General features: G+C 43.7%; 1 protein-coding gene across 1 annotated transcript in view; it reads left to right on the forward strand.

Annotated features, from left to right (window-relative positions):
• LOC122944747 (prolyl endopeptidase FAP-like) overlaps window positions 1–20,423 on the forward strand; it is a 160,225-nt gene that overhangs the window by 11,105 nt on the left and 128,697 nt on the right. The window contains exon 3 of the mRNA XM_044303335.1: window positions 19,583–19,681. Coding sequence (XP_044159270.1) covers window positions 19,583–19,681 — 99 coding nt within the window. The remainder of the gene's footprint in view (window positions 1–19,582; window positions 19,682–20,423) is intronic.

Consider the following 20,423-nt stretch of genomic DNA (forward strand, 5'->3'; position numbering starts at 1 on the left):
TCCCCAGCCGACGTGCCCCCCCCTTGCTCGCCATTTTAGCTATTTTCTCTATTTTATTTTTAAAACCCTTGGCTTTCTATGATAGTGAAGGGGTTAATTATAAAATCCATGGTGGTCTAGGGCAACGATAAATTCAGGTTGCTATTGGAAATCACGTACTCTTGGAATCCTCTAGAAAATAGAGGTCCTGAGAAAATGCCTTGTTTAGCATGCCCTAAACCTGGCCCTGTTGGGAATTGTTATTTATGCCGTTCCCTGGTCTATATTGGTGCTGCATATGTCTCCCTCCACTAATATCTGTTAAATCTTCACACTTTAATGACTTCAAGTGTCCGGGTAAGACTGTCTTAGGGGGAGAAGTGAGCATTTTTTCAGATTCTAACATTCCAGCTGCTTTTTATTTCTTTCTGGTAACAGTAGCCGAACAGCGTGAAGGGTTTATGGAGGGCACAGAGGGCAAGACGGCTCTAATGCCTTCCATATGTCCTTCAGCTCTTGTGTCCGCTTCAGAGCAATTTCACACTGAGATGATGTATTGCTTAAACAATCGCTGACAGCAACAACATTTGGTTTCCTATTAGAAGACCAGGCCTCATTTCACAAAACAGGCTTGGTTGCCTATAGCAACCAATCAGAGTTCAGTTTACAATTCATAAACTGATCTGGTAAAATGAAAGCAGCAATGTGATTGGCTGCTGTGAGCAATAACAAGGCCTGTAAGTTAAAGGGGTTATCTCATGACTAATGTAAAAAATTAAAATCAACCATCATATAGTACATGGCAGTCTCTTTCTAAGGCCGAATGCACACGGCCGTTGTTCGCGGCCGTGAGCGGTCCGTGGAACCGCGGCCTGGATTCCTCCTGAGAGCAGGAGCGCACGGCGTCATTGGTTGCTATGACGCCGTGCGCTCCCTGCTGCCGCCACAGTACAGTAATACACTGGTATAGATCATACCAGTGTGTTACTGCATTGCGGCGGCAGCAGGGGGCGCACGGCGTCATAGCTACCAATGACGCCGTGCGCTCCTGCTCTCAGGAGGAATCCAGGCCGCGGTTCCACGGACCGCTCACGGCCGTGTGCATTCGGCCTAACAAAGCTAGAACCAGCCCTGTACCTCACATACTGTAGGTCCATAGAGCTCCCCATTCATTGCTCCAATTGCTCTGCTAGATTATCCTTTGCCTGACGGTTCGGGTGGCGTGTCTCTGCAGCTTAGGGGGAGTTGAAGGATGAAACTGAGCATGTGCGGCCATTTCAGTGAGCCGGGCGCAGAAATAAGAAAGAAACTAACTGCAGGTGGCGCTATACAGATACATTTTATTGAATAACACAGTGGCTATGCAAAAATTTTAATTACATGCAATTAGAAAAGTCTTCAGATCCAGGTGCTGGTTTGAAAACTGTAGAATATTTTTTATGGGATAACCCCACAACGGGCCAATTATCAAAACCGACTAACGATAGAACTGGCTTTGTTGCCCATAGCAACCAATCACAACACAGCTTTCATTTCTTAAATTGCTCTAGAAAAATAAAAAGTTAGGCTCTGATTGGTTACTATGGCCAACAAAGACTGTTTTACTGGTATTGATAAATGAGGAACTGCGTGGGAGATTTTTCAAAACTGGTGTAAAGGAAAACTGACTTAGTTGTCCATAGCAACCAATCAGATTTCACCTTTCATTTTTCAGAGTTCCTTTTTGAAAATTAAAGGTGGAATCTGATTGGCTGCTATGGCCAACGAAGACAGTTTTCCTTTGCACCATTTTTTTTTTTAATAAATCTCCCCCTATTTGATTGCCCCTTTAAATAAAAAACATCTCAGGTAGTTAAATGCCTCTTTAAGTATTGCAGGAAGTGCTTCAGAAATATATTTTTGTGGAGTATATAAATAGATATTGCAATATAAGTCACCGTCTTTAATCATGTAACCACAAGTCTTCCTCATCTTCCTCATACTGTGCAAGATTTATTGCTGTCATACACATGGAAATGTTGCTGCCCGTGGTCACAAGCAAAAACCAAGACGATGGTTTCTACATTGCTCATCTCTTCTAGTAAAAACTGAAAATGTAGCTTTAAAAAAAAAATGCAGTGTTAACTGGTTCACTGATGTAAAAATCAGACATCATATAGTACATGACAATCTCTTTCTAACAAAGCTAGAACCAGCCCTGAACCTCACATGGATCCGGAGATTTCCCCATTCATTGCTCTGCTCGATTTATATCAAGCTGACAGCTCGAGGGGAGTGTCCTTTCTGCTGCAGCTCAGGGGGCGTGTCCATTCTGCTGCAGCTCTCTCCCTATCACAACAAGTGAGCATGTGCGGCCATCTCAGTGAACAGGACAGTGAAATAATAAAACAACCAAACAGCAGGAGGCACTATATAGATACATTTTATTGAGTAGCTCAGGGGCTATGCAAAATATTTAATTACATGCAATTAGAAAAGTCTTCAGATCCAGGTGCTGGTTTGAAAAATGTAGATTATTGTTCATTGGACAACCCCTTTAAAGGGGATATCCAGTTTATGATATTGATAACCTATGATGACCAGCATAGGTCATCAGTATCAGAACAGTGGAGGTCTGACTCCCAGCACCCCGCCAATTCGCTGTTTCATGCAGCTGCGGTACTCCGCTGAGCACCGCAGCCTCTTCCTAAGCCAGTGACGTCACATTTAAGGGTCACGTGGCCTAGACGTAGCTCAGTCCTCTTAAGGGTCCATTCACACATCCGTAAGTGTTTTGCAGATCCGCAAATTGCACATCCGCAAAACACGGACACCAGCAATGTGCGATCCGCAATTTGCGGACCGCACATTGCCGACACTATAATAGAAAATACCTTTTCTAGTCCACAATTGCGGACAAGAATAGGACATGTTCTATTTTTTTGGGAACGGAATTGCAGATCCCGGAAATACGGATTCCTGGAAATGCGGATGCCGTAAATGTGGATGCAGATCCCAGAAATGCGGATTCACATCCGTTCCAGCCCCATTAAAAGTGAATGGGTCCATACCCATTCCGCAAATTGGGGAACGGATGTAGACCCAAATTACGGACATGTGAATTGACCCTAAAAGTAGATGGTGTGCTGTTAAACATTGGAGAGGATGCAGCACTTGCAAAAACAACTGATTGGTGGGGGTGCTGCCTTTCGGACCCCCACCAATTTTATATTGATGACCTATCCTGAGGGTGGGCTATCCAGATCATGATATTGGACAACCCCTTTCATTCCCCTTCCTTGGAATGTAGATATTCCGTATCGACGCATGCATGATATTTCATTACCATAGTTGCTAACAGAGATTGTTCCTAGCTTTCGGAGACAATCCAGGCAAATTCAGGATGTCTTGTGCTGAAAATGGGTGAAACTTATGTAAACCCTACCCAGAAGTGGGTTTTCTCAGTGGGTTTGGGGTGTTCCCAGGGTTTACCAGTATGCATTAAGTGCATGAAGGTGAAGGTACTAGCTAGGCATAAAAAGCATATATTGCCTCATTATCAGAATGCTGCCTGTAAGCGAGACTCTTCAGTCAGGTGTGGGGTTAAAATGTTTAAAGGGGTTCTCTCATGACTAATGTGAAAAATTAAAATCAGACATCATATAGAACATGACAATCTCTTTCTAACAAAACTAGAACCAGCTCTGTACCTCACATGGGTCCAGAGATCTCCCCATTCATTGCACTGCTAGATTTATAACAATCTGGCAGCTCAATGGGTGTGTACCTTCTGCTGCAGCTCTCTCCCTGTCACAGATGAAAAGGCATTTGAAGGCTGCAACAGAGCATGTGAGGCCATCTCAGTGAGCCTGGCAAAGAAAATAAAAAAACAATCAAACAGCAGGTGGCACTATACAGATACATTTTATTGAATAATGCAGTGGCTATACAAAATTTTTAATTACATGCAATCACAAAAATATTCAGATCCAGGTGCTGGTTTAAAAATGGCAGAATCATTTTTGTGGGACAACCCCTTTAACACCAGTTTTACTACAGGGACGACAAAATTACATGACTGGGGTACCCTCAGAGCAGCATTACGCAACATTTATTCCTACTAATGTAACCAAGTAAAATTATTACAATATTCCAAATGCACTGTATATTCATATGGCATGAAAATTAATTCTAATGTGTGTGATTAATTTCAAAATAAATAATGTGTGTGCACTTCCACCTACCGGGTTAGAATCTAAACTAGTTTGTCTGCCATGATCACATAGACCGCATTCTATAACCCTTTCTTTTCGATCTGGTCCAGATCATCATGATGACTTCTCCTCCAGAAACATCTCGTCTCTGGATACTTTAGTACCCAGTCTTTGGCACCTCACTTTTGCAGCACAGCTCCACTCTGTGCACCCTGCAGGGGCGTAGCTATAGGGGGTGCAGAGGTAGCAGTCGTTACCGGGCCCAGGAGCCTGAGGGGCCCAAAGACCCTTGTGCCACATAAGACACTGGCATTATAGAAAGTGTATACTGGTCAATTTACACCTCTGGCTGGAGAGAAGGGGTTAGGTCAAGAATTTGGCATGAGGGGGTGCCCTTTCAATGTTTGCCTCAGGCAGCAGGAAGGCTACGTGCTCCCCTGCCCCTTTCCAACAAGCACTGAGGGAAGGGGCCCAAGCTAAACTCTTGCACTAGGGCCCATGAGCTTTTTGCTACGCCCCTGGCACCCTGAATATATTTCCACCACAGACTGCGACACCTAAATATGAAAGCACAACACATAGTACCCCCTGAATATAATAGTGCTACGCACTGTTGCCTCAAGTGTAATAGTCCTACACACTGTGACCATGAAGGTAATGTTGCCACACACTGTGGCTCCTGAATATACTAGTACCAAACACCTCCTGGTGTTCCTGCGCCATCTTGCAACCTTTGCCTTGAGTCTTGACCTCTTCTGGCCAGGATTCTGCAGAATAAAGCAGGCGGCTCAATGACATTGATTTATGATTTAAGAGACTCCAAAAACATGTTAGAATTGATAATTGCTCAGATTTGAAGTATAATTGTGGGTAATTTGGTGTTTGGGTAAGGCTGTTTTTACATAATTACTTGTGCCAATCAGAGTTTCGGGACACTGTCGTAAATTTCAGCTGCATCGGGAGCTTATCACATAGTAATTTCCAAGTGACGAAGGGGGCACCACAAATAGCTTGTACTGTATATATCCAGATTGGTTTTGGTCCTTAATTTGGGAAAGGGCCAAATGGAAACATAATGTTAATCCAACTGGAGAGAAAAAAACATATGCCTTCATGTGAAACCAGAAGCATAGGACAGTACAGTAGGGGCTGTGGGGATTCGCTCTGGTAGTTAGGACTAGCAGATACAGTATAGAGGCAAAGTACACAGTTCTTGAATCAAACAGCGGTGTTTATTCACACATTGGTGTATAACAAAATGCAGATAAGGTGTATCACAAAACGCAGGTGTCTTGGTGTTTGTTCACACACAAGGAAAGTCCATAAACAATAAAAGTCACCTTTTCTCCTGGGTGTTAATTCACACCGTTAGCAGTTCAGCCTCATCAAGTCCATAGGCGGCCTGGTCGCCTTTAGAGGGGCCTGAGTCCTCCAGCCCGGCTCAAACCTCAAATCCCAGCACAGCCCTCAGTTCACGGCACACAGACTCCTGAGCTCCACTGTCAGAGGTAGGTAAATCCACACCTGGCAGTGCTGGCTGGTTTTTATGCCTGTAAAAACCCGGCCTGGAACATGGGGAGTAGTCACCCACCCAGCACTTTGACTACTCCCAGTAAGAGCCGTCCTGGATCAGCTATGACAGCCATGCTAAATCTCATCGGTGTCAATTAGCAATAGCTACTGCTGACACATAAAATACCGGCTCTTACTTCACCGAGGCCAGGAACCTCGGTGACACATACCTTCCATCCACGATGATTCCAGGTACCTTCTTACAGGGCCCACATGCTATGGGTGCTGCATTACGGCTCTGCGCTACTTGGAGTTTGTACTGATCAAGGATAGATTGACCTGCGGCAGATTTGTTGTCGATTTATTAATTTATATGTATGAATGGAGATGTTTCTGCAGTATGTACGTGGAGTTCTGCAAACCCCATTCCGATCATCGCAGAAATGTTTGCAACAAACCTCCTGTGTGAATATACCCTAGGGGTACCTGTACACGGGTGCGGTTTTCAAAACAGCATTTCTGCACCAAATCCGCACCAAAATACACATGTGTTGCTTGTGAATTTGGTGCGGTTTTGCCCTAATCTCACCCTTTTCATTGCAAAGGGGAAATCCGCACAAAAAATCCACACAGACAATTGACATGCTGCAGATTTCTAAATCCGCCCGGCCCAATTTCTGCACGGAAAACAAAGAAAAGCGTTCATGAGATTTGTCAGATCTTATTCACTTTGTTGGTACTGTATTACACAGTGATTTTTCTGTATAAAAATCTGCATGGAAAAACGGCGTGCAATCCTCAACATGTGCAGGTAGCCTAATATGTTCACATATGCATGATCACTATCCAAGCCGTATCCTAGTATGTGCACATATGCAAGAGCACTATGTAAGCGGTAGCCTAATATGTTCACATATGTATGAGCAATATCCAAGTGGTAGCTTAGTATGTCCACATATGTATGAGCAATATCCAAGTGGTAGCTTAGTATGTCCACATATGTATGAGCAATATCCAAGTGGTAGCTTAGTATGTCCACATATGTATGAGCAATATCCAAGTGGTAGCTTAGTATGTCCACATATATATGAGCACTATCCAAGTGGTAGCTTAGTATGTCCACATATGTATGAGCAATATCCAAGTGGTAGCTTAGTATGTCCACATATGTATGAGCAATATCCAAGTGGTAGCTTAGTATGTCCACATATATATGAGCACTATCCAAGTGGTAGCTTAGTATGTCCACATATATATGAGCACTATCCAAGCAGTAGCCTAGTATGTCCACATATGTATGAGCAATATCCAAGTGGTAGCTTAGTATGTCCACATATGTATGAGCAATATCCAAGTGGTAGCTTAGTATGTCCACATATGTATGAGCAATATCCAAGTGGTAGCTTAGTATGTCCACATATGTATGAGCAATATCCAAGTGGTAGCTTAGTATGTCCACATATGTATGAGCAATATCCAAGTGGTAGCTTAGTATGTCCACATATATATGAGCACTATCCAAGTGGCAGCTTAGTATGTCCACATATACATGAGCTCTCTTTAACGGTAGCCTAGCATGTCCACATATGCAAGAGTGCTCTCCAAGTGGTAGCCTAGCATGTCCACATATGTATGAGCAATATCCAAGTGGTAGCTTAGTATGTCCACATATTCATGAGCAATATCCAAGTGGTAGCTTAGTATGTCCACATATATATGAGCAATATTCAAGTTGTAGCTTAGTATGTCCACATATACATGAGCTCTCTTTAACGGTAGCCTAGCATGTCCACATATGCAAGAGTGCTCTCCAAGTGGTAGCCTAGCATGTCCACATATGCAAGAGTGCTCTCCAAGTGGTAGCCTAGCATGTCCACATATGCAAGAGTGCTCTCCAAGTGGTAGCCTAGCATGTCCACATATGCAAGAGTGCTCTCCAAGTGGTGGCCTAGCATGTCCACATATGCAAGAGTGCTCTCCAAGTGGTAGCCTAGCATGTCCACATATGCAAGAGTGCTCTCCAAGTGGTGGCCTAGCATGTCCACATATGCAAGAGTGCTCTCCAAGTGGTAGCCTAGCATGTCCACATATGCAAGAGTGCTCTCCAAGTGGTAGCCTAGCATGTCCACATATGCAAGAGTGCTCTCCAAGTGGTAGCCTAGCATGTCCACATATGCAAGAGTGCTCTCCAAGTGGTGGCCTAGCATGTCCACATATGCAAGAGTGCTCTCCAAGTGGTAGCCTAGCATGTCCACATATGCAAGAGTGCTCTCCAAGTGGTAGCCTAGCATGTCCACATATGTATGAGCACTATCCAAGTGTTAGCTTAGTATGTCCATATATAGATGTGCACTATCCAAGCTGTAAAGGATTTCTTGAAGGAACATAGTATGGGATATGTGTATACATGGGTGCTGCTGACAATGGAATGTAATGGAGTACTGATCGACCTTCCAAATATTGCGTAATGTCGTATTGCTGATAATTAAAAATTCCTATGATTGTGGCTGATTTAGCACCATTTCTAGAGACTTCCAGATAGTGACACTTAATTACTAATGATAGACACTTACTGTAATTACTAATGAACTGGCAGGATGACATAGAAGCATAGTCACAGTTTCTGAGCTGCACATCCCTCTTATTTATCACTTCTCACTTAAAAGAGGATGTCATAGAAGAAGAGCTCATAGATAAGAGAGAGGAAGCATCAGGCACAAGCAATGATTTCAATGGATGCAGGCTCGGACTGGTCCACAGGGGTACAGGTGAATCCTTCGGTGGCCCCGTGAGCAAGGTGGGCCCCTAGTTCTCCACCCTCTGCACAAGTGGCACATAACACAGTAGACTTTCTACATACATATATTTAGTGGACAGCACCTCAACCAGCCTATGTTCATAGAAAAACTTGATAGATTATTAAAGAAACTCCCCGGTTTATTATTATAGACACGATTAGAGCTGAGATGTCTAGGTAGAGAGGAACGCGAGCCAGTGTCCTCCTTCCCCAGGACCTACCTTCTCAAAGTCGCTGCAGGGACCCCCATATTCAATCATCTGGTAGCATCTTGCTGCTGTGTGAGCAGGTAATATTTTAATATATCCGTACGGTGGGCTCCTAAAATACATTTTACTGGTGGGTCCTAGGCACCCCAGTCCAACACCGCATGGATGCAATGTACTAAAATCACTAACTTTGTTTAGTTCACTGCAGGGGCGTCGCTAGGTCAAAACATTCGGGGCTTGAGCCCCTGATGTTTTGTCCAGGGCCCCGAATGTTACGGCTGGTAGCTATACAACTGCCTCGCCGTCCTAAAGAAGGCAATACAGTTGAATTACTGTGGCCGCTTGCTTGTAGAATGGCGCGGGCGGTCGCCGGGGCCTAAGTGAATGCTATGGGCACTAAAGGTTGGCATTATACCTGCTGGATCCACTGGGAGATTGATTATAACTATAGGGGCCTTTGCAAGTACTGGGGACACTGAAGAGGTCATTTTACATGGGGGCACTATGTGGGGGCCATTATAACTGTTGGGGGGCACTATAAGTATTGCTGGAACTACAGGGGGCATTATACCTTGTGGGGCACTATAGGAGGGTATTATAACTATAGGGGGAACCACAGGAGGGCCTTATAACTACTTGGGCACTATAGGAGGATATTATACCTATGGGGCAGAACAGGAGAGACTTATTACTACTGGGGCACTACAGGAGGATATTATACCTATTTGAGGCACCACAGTAGGGCCTCATTACTACCGGGACACTACAGGAGGGTATTATACCTATTGGGGGCACCACAGGAGGGACTTATTACTACTAGGGCACCACAGGAGGGACTTATTACTACTAGGGCACTACAGGAGGATATTATACCTATTGGGGGCACCACAGGAAATCCTTATTACTACTAGGGCACTACAGGAGGATATTATACCTATTTGGGGCACCACAGGAGGGCCTTATTACTACCGGGACACTACAGGAAAGTATTATACCTACTTGGGGGCACCACAGGAGAGCATTATTAGTACTGGGGCACTGTATGAGGGCATTATTTCTATAGAGGTACCACAGGAGGGCCTTCTTACTGCTAGGGCAGTACAGGAGGGTATTATACCTATTGGTGGCACCACAGGAGGGCATTAAACTACTGGTGCACTACAGGGGAGCACTATAACTACAGGGGCACTATAGGTGCAGCCAGCCAGTCGCAGGGGCAACACGTGAGGTGCACGGTGGACCGATGAGGGGCCAAATGATATAACACACAGTTCATCAGTTTACTCACGGTTAGCAGAAAGCCTCCCTGGGCTGGCAGCACAGTGTTGAGGTGGACAGCACGAAATCCTCCGGGGCACGCTCTGTGGTAGGAAGCATCAGCCAAGATGGTGGTTGAGGTGCCCTTGATGTTAGGGGTGCTTAGGGTGCTTGTTGCGGCTGAGTCCCTTGATGGTTTTTGTCGTGATGCCAGTACCGTTAATGGTGGTACAACCATAAGTGGTAATAATGAGGTAGACAGTGGTGAAATGCAACTCACAACTTTTACTTTAGATGTCTTTGGTTGCAGCAGTACAAAAACGCAGTTTCTTGATGGTACAGAGCTGATTCTGCAAATCCACTGTTTCTAGGCTTTTCAGGTTTTTAGTTTTGGGAACAGTGGGTTATTTTCAATATCAGTGCAATTTTGGTGAGGTTGCCGGAGACTATGGTATCCTTCACATGAATATCCCAAAGGTCCTTTATGCCTGGTTTGCGGCTTTTATGCTTTGGATCTATATAAGTCTGTTCTTTTGTCCCTTTCTGGACTAAAACTTTTCCTCAGAGCTGAAGTGCTGGATCTGCACCTTTTCACTCCCTCAGTATCAGTCTACTTACTGATCTCCACACTGACCTGTCCTCCACTAATCTGAACTCTGGTCTCAACTGAACTCCATTCTTAATCTGCCTCACTAGGCCTGACCTAGGTATATATATGACCTGAACTTTATCCCCATCTAGTGGTGGGATGTATAAATTACACCTAATAGGCCTGTTACCAGGGATTTTGCAGATACATCAATGCAAAGTTATACCATACTGTACAATGCAATTTTTGAGATCAAAAAGTACTTTTAAGCAGTGCCCACACACACGTAGTGGGACGCTGCATAGGGGGCATTAGACAGTAACCACTGGGGGTCTTATAGGGGACATTATATGTTCTGCCCAGCAGACATGTCTAGACATGCAATCTCACGTACAGGCAGCCATTTTACCATGTGCTTCAGTGTTAATGTAATGTTATAGTACATGCTATGCTATGCTTAATACTTATAAATGTTATTTGTATTCTTGTAGTTTTACCGCACACTTGTGCAATCTCTCACTCACGCGAATCGTGCAGAGATGCCCTCCTGTGGTGCCCCCAACATTATAACTACTGGGGACACTATAATGGTGGATACATACTGCAGGGGGGCCTTGTTAATATTATAGAGAGCCTTATTACTGCTGGGTGCACTATGGTGGCCATTATTATTGGGCACAATATGGAGGGCACTATCACTAACAGGGGCACTCTTGGGGAGTAGTATCATTATTGGGGGTATTGCATCAGTATTACTAAGAAGGGCACTCTGGGAGGGAATTATTGCTATAAGTAGGACTTTTATATTACTATAGATCAGGCATCCTCAAACTGCGGCCCTCCAGCTGTTGTAAAACTACAACTCCCACAATGCCCTGCTGTAGGCTGATACCTGTAGGCTGTTCGGGCATGCTGGGAGTTGTGGTTTTGCAACAGCTGGAGGGCCGCAGTTTGAGGATGCCTGCTATAGATGGACTAATCTGTATAGCAGTATAATTTCTGTGGTATAGTATTTAGGGGCATTGGGGAGCACAGTAGGCACAGTATTCTGGGCAGCACCAGAATAATACTGTTGGGGCAGCAGGGTGGGGAGGATGATGATATTAGAAAAGTGAGGAACCTAAGATGACTGGTAAACTCTGCAGAGACTAGGTGCAGGTGAAAGAAGTTGTCTGGCCCAAATGGAGAAGAAGGGGAAAGAAAACGTCTACATCAGAGGAGACATCACCTGGGAGTTACAGGATCTGAGAGGTATATAGTGCTGTATGTTTGTTAGTGTCCATGCAGCAAGTAAAATATGTCTTTAGTCCTAGGGCGAGCTTGTATGGCACATATGTATTGGGGCTTGGGCCCCGGATCTTTTGAGACCCTAGAAACGCCCCTGGTTCACTGGCACAAGTCAATTTGCAGCAGACTACAAGAACCAGCTCCCCCCCCCCCTTTTTTTACCCAACTCACCCCCCCCCCCCCCCCTCATAATTAGGAATGCATTCAGGTTATTTACAGTTCAGGATATGGTAGTTCAAACGATGAATCTGTCAGTCTACACATTCATGTCCTCATGAATTTATTAATGTTGTTGTTCTCTTTCCGTTTCGGGCTTGTCCCCTATATATATATATATATACCAAGAATAATATAGGTATAAGCACTGTCTGCATATACCCAGAGCACATAGTTCAACCCCCCAATCTAGTTCTTTTTACTGCAAATCACAGTGGAACGCAGAGCAAGCCGCTCGGGATCACGTGACATTTGGGTGAAACCCATTTCAGCGCCACCTACGTCACGTGACGTCCACATTACGTAACCATAAGTCAATCTCCTCCGTGTGTAGCCATGGAGCGCTGGGCGAGGAAGCCGGGGCCAGAGGACGCATAGGTGGAACGCACGTCAGTGCCGCCGGCGTTGTATGACATCTGGATCATGTGCCCAGCGCGCACACGGACATGTGTTACTTTGTTATCAGCTACCAGTGTAGTACACTATGAACCATTACTAATGATATCCAGTCTTTCCTACACGGATATTTAGGTGATTACCATTCCCTTTATACTTTTACCACAGAAGCCCTACCATGAACCCATGTTCAGCTTCTCACCATGTTTATTTATACTATAATTCGCTATAATATAACCTCTGACTTGGATACTATTCAGTTTTATACATTGGGTACCATATACTCTCCTTCGGATCATGCATATATCTTGATTTAATTGCTTGGCTTTTATTTGTTTGTTGATTATGCACTTTTCAATTTCATTTATATATTTGCATATATATCCAGTCACTTATAGAGTTCATATTGTTTCATCTTAGATAATAGACCGCTGAAGAAGGCCTTGACAGGCCGAAACGTCCGGTCGCCAAATCTAGTGAATGTGACTACTTAAAAATTTCTGAAATGTAACTGGATCATAAATCCCATGTGATGTAACACTAATAAATGTCATAAACTGCAGACAAAAGAAGCTGTGTGCCGCAATTCTCTACTATTTGGCTACAACTTACAAGTCCTTTCTGGTGTCACACCTGTGACAGGTCTTAGAAGGTCTAAAAGATTATCTGCACATTAGTGATCTGACAGCCTCTTTTGGTTTCCCTTTGTCTGTGTGTTGCTGGTATGCCCACACCTCATGTTCAGGTGTGGCTCATGTGACCGTTACCTATCCCTATTTAGTCTGACTTCACATATCACTCCTCGCTCTGGATAGCCTCATTTGGTTTTGGAAGAGCTGTGGTTCTTGTTGAAGTCCTGTTCATCCATCATCCTCAGAAGTTAAGTGTTTCACTTGTTGTGTTTTGTATCCCCCCCCCTTCCCCCTGGTTGTTTACTAAGCCTCAGCGAGATGCTGGTTCCTTCACCAGGGAAGGAACGGGTTGTCTCTGCCTTGTGATTATCTTTAGGGCATCCGAGGGTCACAAGGGTTTTCTAGGTTCCTGTGTATGGGTATCTCTACCATCGAGAGGTGCCCATACGGATAGGAGTTAGGGCCAGGAGCAGGGTTTTGGGTGGTGTCCCTTTTCCTTCACTAGCGATGAGGCCTAGTGTCTTTCCCCCTCCTTCTTGTTGTCTTTTGATGTTCTCCCCTACTACATCCGTGACAGCTGGCACCGGCAACAATGGTGTGTCGTGCTCCACCTCCATAACATTACAAGAGCCAGTATAACTTCTGTTATGCATTATACAGTAAATTGATAATTATAATATTACAATCTACTCCTAAACTGTATGAAATAATGATGGCCTGTGGTCAATAAACCATGATAATCTCCTCTTCAGCAGATTATAAGGCGGCAGGCTTCTCTTTTTTTCCATGGCATGGAGGCAAGCAAGCATGAATGGTGACAAATCTAAAAAGCCTTTTATCTCTTTTCCTGGATCAGCTGAGGTATAGTTCTCCTCCACAGTGACTATTAGTTACAGCACGGTACACATGTCAGCTCCACTATTGACACTGGTCACCGTCTCCAGTAATGCCAAAGGAAACTGTCAGGCAGATTAAGTGTGAATAAGCCGTCTGTAAATAAATCTCCATTTCAAAGCAAATATTTACTGTGGAGACACTCACTGAACGTTCTCATCAAAGTTCAAGCAGGAAGGGGAACGTGAGCAAGACAGCACGAGGCATAGGTATCAAAATGTATTCTATGCCAATCAGTATAAGACTATCAGGATAGATGATTTAGGAAGACCCCCGATAAAGGTGACGCAGATGGCAGAGTAGTTCAGCTCTGCGTGTTAGTTTGCATGTCTAACCGGTAGAGGTATGCTACAGTAAAAGATGCTTCAAAGAGGTTTCTCCTCGTTTATGAGTGAAGAAGAGGGAACTTACCAATTTTCAGATTTGGCAGGCTATAGGCTACCATGGGAGAATCAGATTGCGCATTGAATATCCAAAATTTCTGCATACAGTTTGCGGGAGGATCCAAACTCTGGGACCCCCCCCCCCCCTCCAGTCACAAAATTTTCTCTATTCATTTTCTAGCCAAGTACAGTACTCGGCTATGTCCCATAGACAAGCTTGGACCTGTGAGTACGGTGGGCTTAAAGGGGTTATCCAGTGACTAATGTAAAAAATGAAACTCAGAGATCATATACAGTAGGACATGACAATCTCTTTCCAACAAAGCTAGAACCAGCCCTGTATCTCACATGGATCCAGAGATCTCCCCATTTGTTGCTCTGCTAGATTTATATCAGGCTGACCGCTCAAGGGGAGTGTCCTTTCTGCTGCAGCTCAGGGGGCGTGTCCATGCTCTACCTATCACAGCTCAGGGGGCGTGTCTCAGCTCTCCCTATCACAGCTCAGGAGGCATTTAAAGGATGAAACTGAGCATGTGCGGCCTTCTCAGTGAGAAGGACAAAGAAATAAGAAAACAACAAACAGCAGGTGGCGCTATACAGATACATTTTACTGAATAACTCAGTGGCTATGCAAAATTTTGAACCCAGAAGCTGCTTTAAATACTGTAGAATATTTATTGTTGGACAACCCCTTTAAGTAGCACATTTCAATCATAGGCTATGTGTCCATATAAAAAAAAAGGGTAATTATTTAATAGTCTACCCAGTTTATTATTATAGATGCATCAGGTACATCCTCTTTCATCAGGGACCTGCCTTCTCGAATTCCTTGCAGGGGACCCCCAATCATCTTGTAGGATCCTGTTGCTACCTGCTGCTTCGTGAGCAGATAATCTTTGCATGTTGCTTTAATGGGCCCCCTGAATGAATTTTAATGGTGGGTCCTAGGGATCCCAGTCTGACGCTGCCCATTGAGAATGAATGTAGAGGCAGCACATATGCTCAACCTGCCGATCCATTCATTCGTGGGAACAGGACCTCCATTCCTGTGAATGTCTGGTGTCCCAGAGGTTGGATAGGGGAATAAGTTAATACCATGACACAATCACTTTAAACGTTTTTATGTGAAGGATATTGGTATTTAGTAAAGATTGTGTGTATTTATTTATAGTATGGAGACGGACAGCAATAGGCATCATTATGTTGCTTACGAGTAGCTGCTTAAGCCACAGTGGGGTAGCATCAACTTGGATCTAATAGAAATTAAATGGATCTGGCATTATGTTGTTGTTTTTTGGGGCGTTTATTTAAAGGGATTGTCTCACTTCAGCAGGTGAGATTTATCATGTAGACAAAGTTAATACCAGGCACTTACTAATGTATTGTGACTGTCCATATTGCCTCCTTTGCTAGTTTAATTCATTTTTCCATCACATTACACACTGCTCGTATCCAGGAGTTACGACCACCCTGCAATCCTGCAGCGGTGGTCGTGCTTACACACTACACGAAAAGGCTCTGGCCTCTCTGGTGGCTGAGGCCGCACATAGTCCAACACTTTTTCCTATATTGTGCAAGCACGACCACTACTACTGGATTACAGGGTGGTCGTAGCCATGGAGACGAGCCGTGTATAATGTGATGCAAGTGAATGAAGCCAGCAAAGGAGGCAATATCGACAATCACAATACATTAGTAACTGCCTTGTATTCACTTTCTCTACATGATAAATGCCTTTGGCTGAAGTCAGACAACCCCTTTAATACAGTTTTATGAGTGTAAACCTAAATAAAATACGCTGAAAATTCCAGTATACAAAAAATTAAAATACATATTTAGATGTCGGGAACCGTATACAGTGACTCACAACCTTGTTTTTCTGTTTTCATGTCTGCGGTTGAATACATATTCCATATGCAGTTTGTTCCCTTGCAGTTGACAGGAACAAAACTCCTGCCACCCAGATGGCCAGTGCCTACATTTTTATATCATCATTTTTTACATAGCCAACCCTAATATTTCACTTTCTGATAGTTAGCAGATGGGCCTTTTCACCACCTTTACTGATGGACAGTCACACGAAAAAGAGCAATATGGAACATTTAATTAATTGCCACTAATAGTAAAATTGAACAAATGCCAGATATACAATTATTTCCATCGGTGTTAGTCTGAGATGCTGCACGAGAATGAAGGCCTGATACTGAAGAATATTTTTTTTTTCAAATATTTTTTTTCTGAAGCACAGCTATTGAACTCTTGAGGAGTCATACAAGTCTGTAAGGGTGTCTGTACAGAAGACGTTCAGGCGTAAAAAAAATAAAAATAAAATCCACATTCTGCTTCACTTGTTTTGTAGACACAGAATCTGAAACGTTAAGTTCTTAAGTTCTTGTCTCAAGAATGAAGAAAAACATTTCAATCCATTTTTATTTTCTCTCCTGTTTACCTAAAGCAAGAATTTGGCAAACTGATACATTTCAAAATAATTTGATAGTCCTAAATTCAAATGATTTGAGATGTTAAAGGGGTTCTCTCACTTCGGCAAGTGGCTCCTATCATGTAGAGAAAGTGAATACAAAGCACTTACTAATGTATCGTGTTTGTCCATATTGCCTCCTTTGCTAGTTTGATAGATTTTTCCAACACTGCTAGTTTCCAGGAGTTACGACCACCCTACAATCGTGTTGGTGCTTGCACATTATAAGAAAAGGCACCGGCCCCTCTGTTGGACTGTGGGAGCGCAGAAATGGCACGCATGCGCAGCAGCTCCCATCCTGTCTACCTGAACACCAGGGGCGGACTGGGAACTTAAAGTGGCCCTGGAAAAAATACTAAAAGTGGGCCCATTTTGTAGTCGGGTCCAAATTGATGGAAGGTAGGGCCAACAATACCATATTGTGGCACATTATACCACCCCCAACAGAGCCAAATACCACAGTCCATCACAAAATACTGCCAGCAGCACAAAATACATCCCTAAAAACTTCCACTGGATGGCCGTAAGGAGGGCTCAGGCGGCCCTCTGGGCATCGGCCCACCGGAAAATTTCTGTGGCCAATCCGCCCCGCCACACACTTTAGATGTATTTTTGCTGAATCCGCCAATTTTGACAGAATGCACTGACCATCTAAGGGTGAATTCACATCACCGTTTAGCTTTCCGTTTATCTGATCCTTTAGAAGAAGAGAGAGACGGGAAAAACAGTATCCTGTAAAAAAACGGATCCCGTTGCATCAGTTAGGGTCCATTCACGCGTCCACAATTTCGTTCCGCATTTTGCGGAACGGAATTGCGGACCCATTCATTTTTATGGGGCAGCACGATGGGTCCGCAATTCCGTTCCCGAAAAAAATAGAACATGTCCTATTCTTGTCCGCAATTGCGGACAAGAATAGGCATTTTCTATTAAGTGCCGGCGATGTGTGGTCCGCAAAATGTGGAACGCACATCGCCGATGTCCGTGTTTTGCGGATCCACGCATCCGTGGATCCGCAAAACACACACGGACGTGTGAATGGGCCCTTATGCGTAGGATCCGTTTTTTACAGGATCCAGTATAACAAAACGGACCCTGTTGCATCAGTTGTCATCCGTTTGAGCCATTTCCATCTGAGATCAGTTTTTTTTGATGGAAACAAAAGTACTGCATGCAGACCTTTTTTTCCCCGTCTAAAAAATGTATCTCAGACGGAAATGGCTCAAACGGGTGAAAACTGATGCAACAGGGTCCGTTTTGTTTTACTGGATCCTGCAAAAAACGGATCCTATTCATAACTGATGCAACAGGATCTGTTTTTTTGCAGAATACTGTTGTTTTTTTTTTTCTCTCTCTTCTTCTGACAGATCAGAAGAACGGAAAGCTAAACAGTGATGTGAACTCAGCCTAATGTGTACGCGGGCCAACATGCCCGATCTTTTGCTCTTGTAGAGATAAGCCACTGCCAGGGGCATCTAGCGGCAGCTTTTTATCCCTCTCCCATTTGCAGCTGATGTATGCTCAGCTGTGTCTGAGAGGATCAGAAGAGAGAGCTGAGGGCAGCGTTACCTCATCTGCAATGTTGGCTTTCGGCTCTGTTCACACTGCCATCAGAGGAACCTCTATTGAGAATCTTGGCAAATTTAATGAGCACCTCTGCTCTTTCCATCAAAGTGATGGAAACCATGAGACAACCCAGGAGATCCCATTATAAGTCAAAGGAGTCCATCAGGCGCTGATGTATCTGTTGTGCGACGGATCCGGCAGAGAATTGGGACTTCTGTTATAAACAATTGTGTGAACTGAGCCTAGAACATGTTTTTTTCCAACATTTTGTCATTGTAAGGGTGGGCTAACGTTTGATGTAAGAAAATATTAGAAAAAAAAGATACAAAAATGCAGCACACCACGTTCTTGTATCCTGCTGAGTCCAGTAAAAAAACGTACACATATTATTTACAATGGAACTCTATGGTGAACACTGATGGTCAGTTCGCAGTGTTCGCCAGCAAACACATGCGGGCTGCCATCTTTAGTAAGGTAGACTCACCCGTCCGGCGATGCACAGGTAAGCCCTTACCTGTGCCGGGAGCCGGTCTGAAATCAAATGCAGTCACCGGGAGCAGGCAGTTCTGAGAACAGCCTGATGAAGGCCCCCGGTGGCTGTTCTCAGAACTGCCTGCTCACGGTGACTGCATTTGATTTCAGATCGTCTCCCGGCACAGGTAAGGGCTTACCTGTTCGTCACCGGATGGGTGAGTCTAACCTTATCATGAATCCTAAAAGGGGTTGCCCAGGATTTTGATACTGATAGCCTATCCTAAGAATAGGTCATCAATATCTGATCAGTGCGGAGTCCGACTCCCAGCATCCCCACCGATCAGCTGCTTGAACAGGCTGTGGTGATCCGGTGAGCACCGCAGCCTCTTCTTAGGCTAGTAAAGTCACATTCATTGCTCACATGGCCTAAGTATAGCTCAGTCCCATTCAAGTGAATGCGCTGCGATACCAAGCACGGCCACTATACAATGTACGGCGCTGTGCTTGGTGAGCTGTGAGGAGGCTACAGCGCTCACTGGATTGTCGCAGCCTCATCTAAAAGCTGATTGGCGGAAGTGCCGGGAGTGGGACCCCCACTGATCAGATATTGATGACCTATCCTGAGGATCAGGATCATTTCATTTAATTAACAAAGTTTCCTTATCAAAAATATAATTCATGTGTATGACCGGAATCTACATATTGTAATATATTTTTAGGTTCTACAAGGAGAGAAGATGGTCTCCGCAGGTTTACATTTGAAGATGTGTTCAACAGTACATTTTACACCCAGCAATATTATCACACGTGGATTTCAGGTAATAAATACTATTATTGTTTATCTATCTATCTATTATCTCATATCTTTCTTTCTTTCATCCATCTATGTCATATCTATCTATCTATATATATATCTGTGTCTGTCTCTGTCTGTCTATCTATTATCTATGTTCATCTATCTCTGCCTGTCACATGTATTTATCTGTCACTCATATAAAAAGATTGAAGGCAATAACACAGTGAGACCTGAGTAAAATGTAAACGTAAACTTTATTTTTATTTTTTACAAACCTGGATTATGTTAAAATTTATTTTTGCAGATTTCTGACATTAACAGATGTTCTGTTTTATAAACTAGGTGCTAATAAATAGATGAACATGTCCTTCTAAAAGTTTCCCTCTAAGTAGTTATTAATCTATATTATAGATGTTTTCAGAGTAAATACATATGTTTTAGGGCAGTTAATACATGTGGAAAATTCTCTGGCAGTGGACCAAAAGATGGAATTTAAATCTGTTCTTTGGCAGAAGATAAATATTGCTTATTTTGACCAACACTTTACAAAATAATGGAAGTCTTTTGGGAGCATCCCTTCCCTCGCCTACATTTGGGACACTCCTTTTTGGGTCTTTCTGGAAAATATATGACATGATATACACTACTTACAAAAAGTTTGGGATATTTGGCTTGTGGGTGAAATTTCAGGATGAACCTAAAATGCACTCTAACCTTTACAGGTGAACATAATGTGACCTTTTCTAAACCTTTGAATGTACATG

This window comes from Bufo gargarizans, chromosome 8, assembly GCF_014858855.1.
Source record: "Bufo gargarizans isolate SCDJY-AF-19 chromosome 8, ASM1485885v1, whole genome shotgun sequence".
NCBI classification, from domain to species: domain Eukaryota; kingdom Metazoa; phylum Chordata; class Amphibia; order Anura; family Bufonidae; genus Bufo; species Bufo gargarizans.